Source organism: Anser anser, assembly GCF_964211835.1.
Source record: "Anser anser genome assembly, chromosome: 8".
NCBI classification, from domain to species: domain Eukaryota; kingdom Metazoa; phylum Chordata; class Aves; order Anseriformes; family Anatidae; genus Anser; species Anser anser.
This window is the reverse complement of record NC_139728.1, coordinates 32,393,506-32,409,980: the sequence shown is the minus strand read 5'-3', so window position 1 is coordinate 32,409,980 and position 16,475 is coordinate 32,393,506. Positions and strand designations below refer to the sequence as shown.

At 47.8% G+C, this 16,475-nt stretch overlaps 1 protein-coding gene across 1 annotated transcript; it reads left to right on the top strand.

Annotated features, from left to right (window-relative positions):
* The first annotated feature begins 1,882 nt into the window (after window positions 1-1,882).
* LOC310903262 (uncharacterized protein) lies at window positions 1,883-9,794 on the top strand. The gene is made up of 4 exons (XM_083846122.1): window positions 1,883-2,561; window positions 3,192-3,242; window positions 3,323-3,987; window positions 4,859-9,794. Exons 1-3 carry the CDS (start codon window positions 2,554-2,556, stop codon window positions 3,984-3,986), a joined length of 723 nt encoding a protein of 240 aa, XP_083702248.1. The 5' UTR covers window positions 1,883-2,553; the 3' UTR covers window position 3,987; window positions 4,859-9,794.
* Window positions 9,795-16,475: the final 6,681 nt, after the last annotated feature.

The following is a 16,475-nucleotide window of genomic DNA, read 5'->3' as shown; positions in this document are numbered from 1 at the left end:
GAGATTTCTCAGTGTTTCTTGTTTTCGGTGCCTGGCTCCGCCAGGCGACGAGCGGGCGGTGCGGAAAGCCGCGGATGCATTGGCGGCCCCCCCGCCCAGCTCCCTGCGGCAGCCCCCCCGCCCCCATCCTCGGTCCCTGCCGCTGCCGCGGACCCGCCGCTCCCGCGCTGGGCTGCGGGGCTCGGGGGGCTCGCCCAGGGCCGCCCCGAGGGCTGCGCGGAGCCGCGGGCCGAGTCCTCCGTCCCGAGGCCGGCTGGGTCGGCGGCCCCGGCGGCGCAGGAGCCACGGAGGAACAGGAGGATAACGCGCCTTGCGGAGACAGGTAGCGGAGCTTGGGTATTGCTATGGCCGGGGGCGCTTCGCAAGAAGGGAGTGTGTTTGCCGAGCTTGTTGGAGAGAAGAGTTCTTTCCGAGAAGAGGTCAGAAATGAGAGAGTGTGTACGTGGGGATGGACGCGGATAGCTCACGGGCTTGGCTATCCGGACTCCACCCGTGCTTCGCCTGTACGCTTTTGTCCCCTACCTTTCCAAAGTCCAGTCTAAACTTCATCATTTCACAGTTACGCGCCCTCGCTATTTTAGTGAGTATTCCTAGCACAGCATCGTTTCTGAGAAGACGAAAGCACGTAGACACACAGAGTTTAGTGAATCGCCAGCTTCTGCGCGCCCTCGTCTCCCTGGTGCTCCATGCACTTCGGAGGGATGCACGGCTCGGATGGTGCTTTAATCGCGCCGCACAGCGCCCCGCGGGCTCCACGCTTGGGGACCTGGGGAAGCACCGCGGGGGCGGCAGGTTCGTCGATGGGTTGTCAGCAGGGAGAGACGGGACAGGAGGGGAACCTGCCGGGGGAAGGCAGTCCGTCACGGTTGGGCCGGGCCAGGCGGCCCCGGCCTTGTCCTGTCGAGGCTGCGAGCGGAGCCGAGCGCTGGAGAGCGCCGGGAGGGAGCGCGGGCTTCCGTGCGCGGAGCGAGGAGGAGCGGAGGACTCCCGCGGGACTCTCCGACGGGGGGACTGCGCCTGTTTCTGATTCCTCTCTCTCACAAGTAATGCGAGGATGTGTGTGTGGGAGAGTGCTAATCAGTTACACGCAGGAGAGATCTCTTAAATATCTGACAGGAAAGCGCAGCACGAAGAAAATGGTGAACGCGGAGAATAAGGGTGGTTTTAACGAGAGGGTATTGGCGCATGGGCTTCTTAATCTCAGACTGCACCGTAGCGCAAATGCGTGCGGCTGGGTGTTTCTCTCTGAAGGGCGCTCTAGCGAAACTTGCTCTCCCGCGAAAAAGTCGGGCTGCTGAGAAATTAAAAATGTCATCGTGGTCAGTTTACGAAAAGCGGGCGCTGAAACTAAGCTGCGGTAAAGCTGGGCCGCCCACCCCCGGTAGTCCCGTCGCGCACGGCCCGTGCTCGCCGCCGGGGCGATACCTCCCTGCGGCTGCCTCAGCGCCGTCCCCTGCCCCGGGGGTCCCCGAAAACGACGGCGGGCGGCGAACCCGCGCTGCTCCAACTACGCCTCTGCTAAAGACGTGCTGGAGGAGGTGCCGGCCGGGGGCGCGGAGGCTCGAGAGACGCGGCGGGACAAGCGTTCCGCTCGCGGCGTTTCGCACCGCTTGCGAGGGAACGACTGTGCCCCGGTAGCGCAGCTGCGGCCGCGCCGCCCTCCCCGTGGCCCGCCTCTGCCCAGCCCGACGGCGGCACCGCTCCGCGCTGCTTCGCCGCCCCCAGCGGGCCGGGCGCTGTCCCGGCGGGACTCCGCCGGCCGCGGCCTCCCCGCCACCTGCCCCGAGCCTGTCCTGCGCCGGCAGGGCCCCGCTGGAGCGGCAATGAGCTTCCGCAGCCCGCCCGGCGGCTGTGTGCCCTCATCTCGCAGTCTCACCTCCCCGTTCGTTTATGGACCTCCAGGTCTTTCCGTGCTCCCGGAGGGAGGCTCGGGCGAGGCAAGGAGGAGGGACCGCGCGCCGGCTGCTCTGGCTCTGTGCGGTTTGCTCCTTGTGCAACCGCGGGGCCATGTGGTCACTTCCTTCACCAGCAGCTGTCTGGCAGGAGAGACAGATCGGAGAGGAGAGCCTGACAGCTATGCGGGACAAAGTTTGCTTCTATGCACGCTCCCCTCTGCTGTCTCAGCCATCCTCTTACTCATACTTTGATACTTGCACACCTGCCAGTATCCAGAGGTTTTCCATCTGTAGACCACAGCCCCCTGGGTTGTAGGGGCCTCTGAGGGCTGCAGCAGACAGGCAGTGGAATCAAGCCAGCATGCTGAGGCTTGCTCTTTGTGAGTTTGCATCCCCACTGGCTCCAGCCACTGGTGAAAGCTGCAGGGTTTGGACTAGTCCTGAATTCCTGCTTCTGGGGCTGGTTTACTGAGGGGTAAACCAGCCCAGTCTCTTAACAATAACTTGTTTTCCAAATCTAAATCTGTGTAATGCACTTTTCTTGGGCCAGGCTCTTTGTCTTCAGTTTGTGGGTCCAGTATCTCCTGAAGCCGTAGACATGTATGTGGCTTTTGCTCATGACTGTTCCAGTGTGGAGCTCTGTGTTGCTTAGTTGGGAATGACCAGGTCAGTCAGAGGGAAATGTCTCTGTGTCCTAATCAGATGTGTGAGCTGGTGATTCTTGTGCCAATGTCCAGAACTTGATGCAAAGCTTTTTCTTCCTCACTTCCTCCCTTTCTTCCGTTTTCTTTCTTTTCTTTCCCCTGTAGAAACATGGAGGCAGGAGAGGCAAAGAGCAAGAAGGGAGGTAGTGGGATGCAGCCCTGCATCGTTTTAGAGAAGTGGCCCTTGCAATGCAGAAGTGTAGGGAGTTGTTCCAGCACACCAGAGTGTAACTGCAATAATTTTGCCTCATTTACTCAGGTCTCACTATTGTGCATTTGGTTCCCACACCATGAACAGACTACCTGGATTAAACCTATGCATGTTCAAATTAGGTGTTGCACCTATGCGTTCTTGAAATTGCAGTGAAAACCTTTATCTGTAAGCTGACCTTTTAAGCATCTGTGCTAATTTTGTCATGCTGTCATTCGTTTAGGGAAAGTGCTAGGGACAGAGGAAATTGTAACAGCGATCAAATTATATAAAAGAGCTCTTTGCCCTTAGCATGCTGTAGGGCAGAACCGAAATGGAAACCATCGCTGGCTGTTTATGAATACACAACTACAAAACTTACTGCCTGTTTTCGGTTGTAAGGATGTCCTGTTTTCTACGAGCATGGAAAATCTATGCTGAAGAGCCTGAAAGGTACCCCTGAGCTATCATATCTACCCGCTTAATTCCTTTCACTTCTGTTTATGTAATGAATAAACACTGCTCTCCGGCAGGAGACCTGGGCCGTCAAATGGAAACGCGTGTGCCGAGGGGCGGAGGGGGCCCGCTGGAGCTTCTCGGCTACCTCGGTCGCCGCCGGTGAGGACAGAGCCCCTTTCTTCCCCCTCGCCCCTCTGCGAGGGACCGGCCGCGCTGCAGCTACCCCTGCTCCGAGCTTCTGCGAAACGTCCGAGGGGCAACGGCAGCAGGAGGGCTGCGGGGGCCGGCCAGGGGTCACCCCGACGCCGCCCGTCGCCTCGGCTCCCCGCTACCGTGGCCACCGAGGGGCGGCCGGGGCCGGGCGCCCCGGCGGGTCCCGCAGCGAAGCCCAGGAGGGCGGTCTGCGCCCGGGCCCTGGCTTTGGGGGGCGCCAGGGCCCCAGGTGGGTGCTGTGGGAACAGCGAACCCTCCGGCTGGCTCCGAGCCGGCTTGCGCTCCACGCTTCGCGAAGGGCCGCAGCTCCGCCCCGGCGGGAGCGCGGGCGGCGTGTGCGCGGGGCTGCACGCATCCTGCCCTGCACCCCCCGGCCCCGCACGGCTCCGGTCCCTCCGCGGAGCCCCCGCCTCCGCTTTCCGTGATGAGGGTCGGTGCCCGCCCGGGGCGCGAGCGTGGGGCTCGGCGGTCGCGCTCCGCCAGGCACGGTCGCGCTGCCGCTGCCCTCGGCTTCCGTCGGGGTGAGGTGCGTGTTCCCCGCGCCGCTGCCCGCCGTGCTTTCGCGCGAATTGACAGCAGCTGCCAGGAGTGCCGGCTGGAGGGAAACAGCGGAGGTGGCAAATAAAAATATTTGGAGATGAGGCTAGTGAAGGGAACCTTCCTACTCACTCCGAGGTGGAGCAATCGGACGTGGGGTACGGGGCGGTGCGGGACTTCCCTGGGGCTCCGCCGGGCTCGGGGCCGGGCCTCCGGGTGCACCGCGGCTCCGGGAGCGGCTCGGCGGGCGGCTGGCCCCACCTGGGCTACGGCCGATTTCGACCCGGGCCGGCCGGCAGGGTCCGGCGCACACCTTTCCTCCGTTTGCCTCGCTGGTAATGGCTTCCTGAGAGAAGGGGGATTTAGCGTTGGCACAGTATCTGCGGGCAAATACAAATAGCAAATAGGGTCAGCACCAAATGCCAGCGGATCTCCTTGCATGAACTGACTTGTAGAGTAGGCAGCTGCCTTTGTCTTTCACAGGACCCTCTCCTTCATTTTGAGTCATGCCTCTGAATGCCAAGCGCAACTCAGCCTGGGGCAGGCAAAGGAAGATACCTGTTTTAACGAACGAAAACTTTCCTCCCCCACACGAGAGCAAATGCTTTTCAGAGAAGAATCGTATTTGCTATCTTGGGATCAAATCCCACCTCTTTCCAATGTCCAAGGTCACAGCCCAAGTTAAGCAGGGTGCATGGTGTGATCCTCAGTCCCATCTTCTCATCCATGTATCATGCACTGAGCCAAAACAGAACCTTTAAAATGTACTTGCTTTTGTTTGAAATTTATTCAGAGATTTCTAAGTGGCTAATTATTCACAGATTTCGGTTGGTTTTTTTTTTTTTTTTTTTTTTTTTCAGAGCTCAGCTGCAGGCATTCATGGGACTTTGCCTCAAGTAGTACTCAGCCTGGTGAAAATCAGGATTCAAAGAGGAGTAATACCTCTGACACTAATACTTAAGTCTCTCAAACTAGTCATGGATAGACATTTTGGCTGCTATATAGAACTTTGAATGACTTTGGCTGCTGCAGGATTAAGGTAGTGACACAGAGAATATTACAGTGTCTCGTTGCACACTTTGGTGGGACTTTCTTTCAGCCTGTCAGTACAAAGGACTGTTCTTTGTGATGTGAATTAAAGGACAGATTCACTCTATTTCAAGATACATCTTTCAAAGCCTTCCCCAGCTAATTTATTACTTTGCACATTGATACAATGTTCAACATATGTGTATTAAAATGAAAACGTCTGTTAAAAACAGCACATTTGGGACTCCCTATCCAGAGACATTTTGTTTACTAAGTAGACCAGTTGGGAAGGAAGCTCATGAAAAAAGGTGATTCATTCGTACCAGATCTGAAAACCACAGAGAACCTCCAGAAAAAAGATCTCAGTTTGCTACCCACAGGTTACAATTGCCAAAATGTTTGCAAGTATCTACAAGTAGAAAAATCAAGATTTATACAAGATTAATAATTTTGTGACTGGTATGTACAAAGTGCTACTGTAATTCTCTGAAATAAAATTCATTTCTTTTGAAAGTGCAGAGACAGTACAGGTGTTCAGCTTAGTGGTTTAAGTAGCAATAAGGGATCTTATTCTTCATTATGTTTATCATTTTTACACTGATGTAGCTTCATTAACTCTTGACTGGCAATCATATAACTAAATGGGGAAATTTTACTTGTTGCCAGAGTGGTGTTGCTGTAGAGGAGAATGAAATACCTAGACAGAGTGACAGAGTGTATTTCTGCCCAGACATCTACTTTTATTAAATGTTGTGCTTGGGAAAAAAAAAAAAAAGAAAAAAAAAAAAAGGTACTTCTAGACAGGGGACAAGGTATGGATAATGACATATAAGTTTAACATAACTCCTTTCAGCCGCCTGTTTGTTCCTAGAAGTTTTCTGATGCTAACTAATCTGTTCATGCATTAAAGCACACTGGTCAGGATTAAAATGAATCTTTGATCTGTGAGCACATTGCAGGTCTAGGAAAAAGGATTGTTCTATGGTACCTTTGCTACAACTGTTGGGAATCTGTATCCACTCCTATTCCTGTTGTGGCCAGCAGGACCCCAGCTATTCTGCTTTTGAAGAGCAGAAAGGAAGTGTTTCACTGAGCATAAGTAAAACTAACTAACCAACAAAAAATTCTGAAAAATAACAGAAGCGATCAACAACATAAAGAGCACATTTTACTTTTCATGCATGTACCTTAAATTTACTGTTTGCACATACAGGAGTTGTCCTCACTGCTCTATGCAAAACTGCTTGTCTGTTTTGCAGGGCATAAGAGCCATTGTACTCTCTCTATGATACTCTTAGTATCTCTTGTACCCCACAATAAAAGTTGGACAGAAGATGACATTTTACGGATGATCTAATGATAACCTTCTTTTCATAGCTTCATTTGGGATTACAAGGAGAAGAAAGTGACAGAGGGATTCACAGGAGATTTTAAAGGCAACTGTTTTAATATCTGCAAATAAACATTCAAAAATGAGTCAGCTCTGGCTGGCTACATGGAAAAAAGCTGTACATAAAGTAGCACTTCACTGTCTGATGTTTTGCTGTTCCTTAATACCATCTGAATGTTGATGCTTGAGAAGGAGAAAAATTATTTATCTAACTTTCATGAAGAGAGGGACTAATAGGATGAAAAAAAACCCTAAGAATTGAATGGAGTACTGACTTGCAGTTAGGGTTATAAGACCATAATATTGCTGCTCTTCTTCTGCTGTCTTATACATATCCAAATATTTAGATTGTCAGCAACTGGCCCCTGATGACATTGAGAAGCAGGCTTACAAAATGGAGAATGTAATGGACCTGTGCTCATCACACTGTACCAGAGAACCACAGAACTGTGGACTTTGTATTGTACTGCTCCTAACCACCAAAAGGCTCCCAGTATATGGAGCAGAGTCAGGGCTGAAATTAAGTATTTTTATTAAGTGGAAAAATGACTCCCTGAAAGTCTACCTGTTTTGTGCCTGTCACAACAACTCTGCTGTTGTCACGGTCTGTTCGCTTTTGCCTCCCACATGGATGTGAGCAGAGTGGGGAGACATAGCCCCTTTCTGTCTTATTTTACTGTTTATGCTCTGCAGTGACTTTTGCTATGTTTCCATCTCTACTTTTCATTATTTTGGGAGTCTGGGTATCATGATAAGAAAAAATCATAGTTCAGAAATGGAAATTACATTTATCCTGTCTTTGCTGCATCCCATCTGGTGTATATGCAGTTCATGCCAGGGTTCAGGGGGAATTTTCATAAAGACTACTGATCATGCCCTGAGTCCTTATGTAGGAACAGATCAGGGCATATGATACTGCTTTATGTCTCAGCATTGGTGTTAAATGGGATGTGCAAGATCCCACAGCAAGCATCTCAGACAGCTAAATCTCTGCTGAGGCACAAAAGGAGAACACGTGGATTCTATTCTGAGCTAGAAACTATGAAAGTACTTTTCAACTGTGATATGCATGACTAGATATTACAAGAAGAATGGCATCTGTCCAGACAGCTCTTGCATCCAGAGACCAAAAAGGTGTCACTATAATGAAGGACTTCTTCCTATAATGAACAAATAAGGAAAGTAGGTTTAGAATGACTGCTGCAGCAGATACATGAAATAATGGAATGTACAGCGCCTGTCTAACCACAAATATATCCTCTGGAACAGGCAGAGGCACTAGTTACAACTCATTCCTCCAGCAAGATGGTGACTGGTCTGGTCCACGATAGCACTTCTTGAGCAGACACTGAGCTATCGTTGGCTGTCTGAAGACTTTGAGGTTAACTTTGGCTGCATTCCAGCATTGCAACCTTTGCTCTCTGGTGCTCAGGTATCTAGGTATCTGACCATCTGAAGATCAGTGGCCATGTGGCAGATCACCTCTCTTGGATTTCCTTCCTCTCATGTGCACTGCATGCAGCTGCAGGCTCCAGCTCTTGTCAGGCTCAAGGAGTGCAGCCCTGCTGTGTGGGCTCATGTGCGCTTGCTTAGGGTGAAAGGCTTGTCCTTGCAGGGGAAGACGTCTGGGTATCACTCAGGAAAAAGTGAGATGAGAGGAGAGATCCATGAACCACATCTAGTGGTGGGAGAACTGCTGGATCATCCAACAAATACTCTACTTGCTACAATTCTTATCTGCTTTGCGGCAGGGTCATGACTTCTAGGCCAGGAATCACCTGTGACTGGCAAAAAGGTATACGGAGTTGTGTAGATCAGCAGGCACATATTTACTGTATGTGTGCAGAGTGGGGCTAATTTGGCAGGCATAACAAGGGCTAATAACACTCCAACCTTTACTTGTGGTGTACATGTAATATGATGTGTGATGGCAGAGACCATGCCAGGGCTCAGCTGTCCTAGACTGTCACATCACTTACAGCTCAGGCATGACTGACACAGCAGGGATGCGTGTACCTCTCCTGCATGGCTGCTCGCACTGCCATCCTGCCCTTCTCGCACAGCTGGAGTGCCCTGCTGTATGCTGGTGAGCTCCAGATCTTCAGCAATAGACGGCCCTTGCTGCAGTGCTGCACTTATTATCAGAAGGGCTGAAATCAAGCCCTGTCCTGCCACACTGCTACTGGTCTGCACACAGCAGTACTCATGTTTGTCCCTTGTGAGTGTCTCATGAGTGAGAGTTTTGAGATCCTCTTCAAATGGGGTCTTTGGGCCAAGAGTCTAATCATTATCTGGACTTGTGCAATGCCTTAGCTAGAGAAGTCAGTTTGGTTTCTGTGCAGGTAGATGCCTGAAAACGAACAAAGCAAGCTGCCTTGGAGTGTGAGGGCTGATTGATCCAGTGTGCCCTGCAGAAGTGTCACTACCAACTAAGAGGGAGCTGTCAGCACAGGTAAACATAGCATTTCCATCTTTCTTTCTGTTTGAGCAACTGTCAGACCTTTCTTATCCTTAGGCTAGTGTTTTTCAATATACCATGCATTGTAGTTAGTTTCCTTGCACTAATTATTCCCAATAGTAGATTCCGTGTAGTCATTCATGCACAGTCCCAATATCACTGAGCAAATTTCTAGCCAGAAATCCTAATAGGCAGTGAAGGTATTTACCTCCACTGGAGTTTGTGGGGACTCTGCTCTGTACATCTTCCTGTTTATACCAAAGAAAAAGCTTTGTTCTGTTTAGATTTTATCTAGATGCAGCAATTCATGATTAGGATTTGAAGATAGGACTTAAAATGACTCAGTTGTGTTTTATGTACTTCTTATTTAACACCATCAGCAAAATAAATCAGAATGGGATTCAGCAACCTTGATTTGTTGTCACTAATAATATGGTTAAGACCTCAAATACAAGAACATTTTTGAGTACAAAAATGTATTTAGAAATAGGCATGTAAAAGAAACAAAATTTATTCTCCTTCTTAAGAAATAACATTATGCATATTCCTGGATCCTGCTTTTTGTGCAGATCAAATCACTAAAGAAGTTCTGCACAGTGGAACAGGAACATTCCTTCTTTCTAATTCTGCTGTCTTTCAGTGTTTGTAGAGATTCTACAGTTATTATGCTATTTTTACTAGAAATGACAATTAGAATAAAGAAAGTATGTTTTCATTGGTCTGACTTGGCAAATGGACTTGTTTTTATCCATTGTGTGTAAACATCGGTTGTATAGATAAGAATAACATACTGCATAATAAGAATAGTTAATCAGTGTAGGGCAGCCTGCTCTGCAAGTATATCTTCATGGTTTCACTGAGCACAGCATCTCCCACTTTGTTACAGATGTGGTAGGTAATTCCTTCTGTCCCACTTTCAGATAACCACTATACACTGGCAACAGAAAATTAATAATTTTGGAGATAAGCTGAGATCAGATGCTCACACAAAGTGTATTAGGGTTTGTGGTACTCCTTAGCAAGGTACATATAAGGATGCAAGGAGACTCCATTCATCTTGGTCCAGTGGCAAGCTCTCATCTTTTCTGGGATCATCTGAAGCATAGTCCTCTTCCACTGAGAGTCGGTAGGCCATGCTGGTGCAGGATTTGTCTGTTCATGACCCTGTTTCCATTGTTTTAGAAGAGTGACAATACACAGGTGAAAGCAGAAGCTAATGGATCTGATGCAAAGTACTTTAAAGACCATGATCAAGAAGGAAGAAGGAAGCAGAATTAGACCAGCTCAACGAACAGAAATTATATTTTAAATATGTGCTGGCCTACATACATATGCTTCCTTCCATTTAAATTCCCAAATCAAAACAGTTATTTTAGGGAAGCACTGGGAGAGTAATGGATCCAGTTAAGGGGTGTAATATCTTCCTCTGCAAATAGGATACTGGATGAAGAGGTTATTTTAAGGTTATATACTTACAGTTCACAATACTAATAAACAGTTGGGGGGATAGATTACGTAAACACACATGCATTTAGAAGTAGGTTTCATGTCAGTTTTTGACTGTATATTCAGCTCTCTGCTCTGCAATCCGAAACCGTGGATTCCAGCAGCAATGTCTCTGCTCCTCACGTAGGAGTTTAACAATCTGCAATGTGCATCTGAAAGATGTAATTTAGACCCAGGCTGGCCTCACATGAGGCTTACCCTGCTCAGGGTTAAGACAATGAATCTATTGACTTCAACAGGGACAGGCCTGGGCCCACTGCCATCGGCACAGGACATTATCTAAACTAACAGGTCCCTGAGTAAATAGCTTGCAGTACCTCCAATGGTTGTTTCTGCTGTTTCAGTCACTTGCCTCATATGTGGGTATTTGGTGATGGGAGGTTTAGCACAATATCCAGTTCCAGGTTTTGAATGGAAAATGTGCTCTAACACCCAAAGCACGCTGCAGACGGATTTCCAGGAGCTCCACGCTGTCCTGCCCACAGGCCGGCGAGCCCAGCACCTCCACTCACAGCGAGCCCCAGCCTCCCAGGAGCGACTGCTCCTCTGGCCCCTCCGCTGGCTAGGCTCTGCGGGGTGACAGCACTGGGCCCCGGGGGCCAGCGGGGTACCACATGGCCTGTGCTTGTGCGTGGGTCCTGCCCAGTCTCCCTGCCTGTGCCAGAGCAGCGACCCAGAGGCAGCAGTGAGCCAGAGCATAACCCAGAGCTGGCTCCTGCCACAGAGACGTGGGGTGCATAATGCTACAGTACACATCTGTATATGTGCTGTTTTTACAATGTGTGTAAAAACCTGTTCTGCAGATAAATCGTGCCTGTTTTACTTGGCTAGACAGAGTTTAGCCTCTAGGACATTTTGAGGCTTTTTTACTTATTCTGTACAGAACAGACCAGTTTTGAGTTCAACTGCAACTCCTGGATTGGAGTCACAGAGATTCAATTGACTGATTTTTCAGACTGTTTATATTCCTCTTAATATCAAATCTTTCATTTCTAAGAAAGGCCACCTTAGACAAATGGTTTAGTTCATATAATGTGTTATTTACATTTTTGGATGCAAAAACTACTTGTGTATTTAGTGATGACAAGCATAGACATTCAGAGTTTAAAAAATGAAATTGTAGCGCTGTTTGTGTAACAAATCCCGTGTTCCATACTCTGTCAAAGTGCCCGCCGCCTTTAGTCTGAATAATGACTGCAAGATTTGGTCTCCTCTCTGTGGATTTTAAGTTTCTCATGGAAATATGCTTATACACAGATGAAATACATATGTTTGTCTGAAAATGAATGGTTACACGGATATTTTAAACATGTTGAGAGAAACAGTATAATCCATAAATATGGTTTTAAAGTGCACATAAATAAAGTGCAGCAGTGCAGGTATAGGACTTTTAACTTTGTTGTGAAGTTTATGATTTCAGCCTTTCATTCTGGAAAAGATTTTTTTTTCTTCAACATTTTCTGTGATCTCAAATTAAAAAAAAATCAAACAGTCTTATTAACAAAATCAAAATTCTGTATTGAAATGTTGATATTTTATTTTACAGTTTATTGGACAATATTAGTTTCAAAAAGTGAAAAAAAAGTAGTTCAAAAGAGAAATAGAATGCTTTGTTTTACTGGAAATGCTTTCTCTTCATCTTTATTTTAAAACTGACATTCCTTAAAAGTGACAGTGTTCTCCAAGATGTTTTGCTTTTGACAGGCTGATCTGTTATGAGGTGAATGTGTCCATCGGAAAATTTCTGACTGATGTTGGTATAGAGTCTTTTTTTGTTTGTTTATTTGTTTCAAGATAAGGCCCAATTTCTTTAATCAGCTAGTTGAGTTTTGCCTGCGTCAAGTCCCATGCACAAGTCTCTCCCTAAACATGGGTGGGATCCAGCTATGTTGTGGAGGATGGGGTGGGATGGCTTTGCTAATGCAGGAGAGGAGTTGTGGCCAAGATGCTGTCCCCAGCAAATCACCACCTCAGCGGGAGGCCAGGTCAGAGCTGTGGGCCAGTTCCATCTGCACTGTCAAAGTGAAGACATACACTTATAAAATTGTATCTTATATTTTCAAGTTAACCTCTTCTGAAAGGATTAGCAGATTAAATGCCAGTCATCCTAGCTTTATCTTTATTTTAGCTGTTGCACTGTTGGAATAAAATATCAGGAATCAGACTGCACTGCTTCTGAAATCAAGGGCCTTTTTCTGTTGAGTGGGCTAAGCTTTGCTGCCGTGCTATGGACTAAGAAAAGGAGAAGCTTGCACATTTTCTCCAAATCTGTTACCAATGTGCAGAAAAGCAACTGCAGCAACCTAAATGTCAGAGAATATGTGTGGGACAAACTGATGAACATTGTGGACAGTTTATCAGTGTTGATGCAAGTGGTGGTCACAGGGCTGACAGGGCTGGCAATGCCACTAGTGCCTGGGGGAACAGACTGCTCTTCTAAGAGGCAGCCCCATGTCATGGTGCCACCTCCTGCCCATTCCACGAGGGGCATACGGCAGACCTGCAGGTACGTGAAGGATGGGAGGGATGGGTGCTAAATCTCTGCACACCTCAGGTGTCCTGCATGAATAACAATGCTTATTTTTGGCAAATGATGCACCCTTCGGTGAAGGCCTGTTGAAGACTATGCCACCACTGCCCACAGAGTACCTGCAAAGCCTCATATTCAAGGTGTTATTGGTCTCGATGCAAAGCCAATGGAAATAGCCACATTACATTTAATGGCCTCTAGAATGATCGCTTTTGGAAATGTAATGTCTTACTTAGTGACCTGCTTGATACAACTGCAACAACAAAGAAAAGTTGTTAAAATACCTCCAAATTACTGGCTCTTAAAAATGTATACGTGCCAACCTTTTTTTTCTTCTTTTTGGAAGGACAGATAAGTTTCAATTGGAAAGTGAGAAGTTCAGCTTTAAGAACTAAAATATATCAAAAAGGGAACCACTGAGAGCCTTCAGTCTGTGTACCACAGATGCTCCCCCACTCAGACAACTCAGGCTATGGTCCTCCTTCCTGCAGAAAGAAAGCCCCTCATGATGTTCCCCTCAGACCTTAATGAGTTTAGTCTGCAGGATTTCCTCTTCTGGTGACATTATCAGAAGAAATTACTGTGTACCATTACCTGTGGCCAATGAAGGTTGACAGGCCTCCCTTCTCGCTCCTCTTCCAAACTGCATGTGATTCCCTGTGACAGGAAAGTGTTGCCTAGACTTGACCCTTTCGAGTTTCCCGCACCTCCACCTACAAGATTGCTGCAATTTCAGTGCTGTGTTCCCCTGTCCCATGCATTTGGAGAGTGTGGATGCTGCTGTGGTTGTTACAGCTGGGTGCCATGGGTGCCTGCGGGGGGCCCACCCCATGGAAGCCTGGGGTGAAGGATCTCCCATGGGATCACCCCTCCTGCCCTGTCCTGGGTGGCGGGGTTGGCCTCTGGCTCCACTGAGGAGGCATGTGGGTCTGCAAGCTGAGAAGACTGAAGGGATGCAGTGCAATTATTTTTCAGGCAATGCTTAACTTCAAAGCCATTTAAAGAAAGAAAAACATGTCCAAAAATAGTGGCTATTCCAGTGGTAATAAATAACATCCTACCAAAGTGACAGATTCAGGGTCTCATGATTACTTCCGCTGACTTCTTGCTCACCAGCTAGCACCCAAACCTGGCTGAGGGGACTTGGTATTTCCCCTGGTGCTTGTCCTGTTGCCAGCCCCACCACCAGACTCCCTGTGATGGCCCCGGCCTGGACCCTGGGATCTGGGCAGAGCAGGGCACAGGGGCGTGCAGGGCGTCTTGGTCCCCATCTTGGCCTTGTGTGGCACACGACGCACAGTGTCAGCATGGTGGGACATTTGGGTGAGTGCTGCTGCTGTGCAGCATGGCCAGGTTTGGGGCTGGGACTGGGTCTCTGGTGCCTGCCCTGTGTCTTTGTGGTTTGTGGAGATCCAGTCACGTGTGGCCTCTGAATGTCCTCATTACAAATATTCTGTCTGATGGAGATGCACTGCCCCATGACAGGCTTGTGAAGATGAACCTGGGCTTTTGAGCTTTTTGAAAGAAAAACGGTATATGGGATTGTTCATGAAACACTCAAATCTAACTCTTCTTGGAATGACTGCATGAGATTCACGTATTTTTTACAGCAGGCGGAGCAGTGCTTTCTGGCTGTACAGCACTCCAGGCTCCACTGCGCTGGGGCGTGCAGCATGATGCTGATCCTCCTGATCCCCAGCGGCATGCTCCAGCAGCATGAGTGGTGGGGAGAAGTGGGAATTTGCTGCCCACAGGGTGGTTTGTGTGCAGCCTGGATAACCTCAGTGTTGCTCACTCTCATAGTACCTCAGGGACAAGCATGCCTAAATGCGTACTAGCTTGTTTGGGGGCAACAAATTTTCGTAACCGTACCCCGTGAGTAGTGAATTAAGTCCTTGGTGAATGAGGGCAGTATTTGGAAACAGCTAAGTAAGCCTGATATGTGCTGTGTATTCTGTGTTTGTATACATAACCATTCAATATCTTATGAACTTTCTCACAAAGTCAAACAACACCCCTCTTAAGGGAGTGGTTTTCCAGTTCTTATGAAAAACAAGTTGTGTGGCATCTGGAATATACAGAACTATAGCCAAACAACACTTTGCTATTGAGTCTTTTCCTTTCCCTCTGATTTTAGTTTTAAACATTCATTGCAAGGCTGTATCATTTGTCTTGAAAACTTCTGAAGGCTATACCTTGGGAGTCTTTTCTCTCTTTAGGACTCTGCTGGCCTCACTTTATGTCTTTTGGCTGTGTCCACAGCCAAGCATTGTTTAGCCTGTGCTATGTGACTCAGAATGGTTTCAGTTTACATCCACTTTATCATTCTGTGTCTTCTATAAAATTACTTTACACAGATATTTAGACCTCTGTACAATTAGATAAAGTGCTAAAACTCTATGCATGAGCTCCAAGGGCACTGTAAATGCCACAGCCTCGATTCAAAATGTCTATCTAGGAAAAAATGGGGAAGCCTTTTCGCAAAATGGAGTATCTCAAATCTTGTCTGATAACTTTGAGTAACAAAAGAATTGTCCTGTGGAATCAATCCTGGGAGGGTGAAACAAGGTTCAGGAAAACATTCTCATTTAAGAGCCTTCCAGCTTTAGTGCTTGGCTTCACAGAGGAGGACCCCAAGCAAATGGCAACCTACGTGGTGGGCACTCAAAAGAGGCATATTTTGCCTTGACTGTAACTTCATCCCTCTTTTCTTTCACCCTATAGAGGGGATGCACACTGTAGAGAAGGATCTACTATGGTTGTTAGCAGCAGTAAGTTCTAATATTGCTTTCTTCCCTGGCCCAAAATGCTGGATTGCTGGAAAATTTTCTGTGACTCTGTTTGAAGAGCACCACCCACTCCAAGCCCCATCCACAGGGAGGTAACTTGGCACAGCTGCCGCAGTCTAGCGTGGATAAGAGAGGATACAGCAGGGATTACTGCTTCTTGTGGAGCATTTCTGTCTGTGGCTGCTGTCTCCCCAGGAGAACAATGGACTTTTCCTGCTCCCAAGTATGCCAGCAAGTATTAGATGATGACTGGGAGCATTGCTATGGATTTGCATTTCTATCACTGCTTCTGAATCAAATAGCATAGTTTTCTGTAACTGTGAGGACTTCATGTAAAGCTTGATATTGGTGTCAGTCACTTTAGTGATTTTATTGGGCCTCAAAGATTTCTGTGGCTGGAGGAAATGCGCTATGTAAAACTCATAGCTTCATCTGGTAGTGATTTGTCATTTACCATGATTTGGGCTTGCTGCCAGGTCAGCTGTTGCCAAATGAAAGGAAGACCAGGGAATAAAACGATTATCAGGAAAAAAAAACTTAGAAATGTTGCAAATGAAATAAATGAAGAATAGCTTAAAACTAAGATGAGGATATGTATAATCAATCACAGAAATCATGGGTGCAGGCAGTGAGGGAGCTCAAGTATCCCTTAGACTAGAATCCTTTTCACACTCAGGGCACTTTGTTATCTTTCAAACATACGTGACTGAGCGGACCACCAACAAAAAAATTCTTGTGAACCTGCAAAACTGTATTCACCTCTATTTTATGTATC

Coding starts and splice junctions, on each gene's coding strand:
- LOC310903262 (XM_083846122.1), top strand. Junction 3,243..3,322: donor TATGCTGAAGAGCCTGAAAG/GTACCCCTGAGC, acceptor GCTCTCCGGCAG/GAGACCTGGGCCGTCAAATG.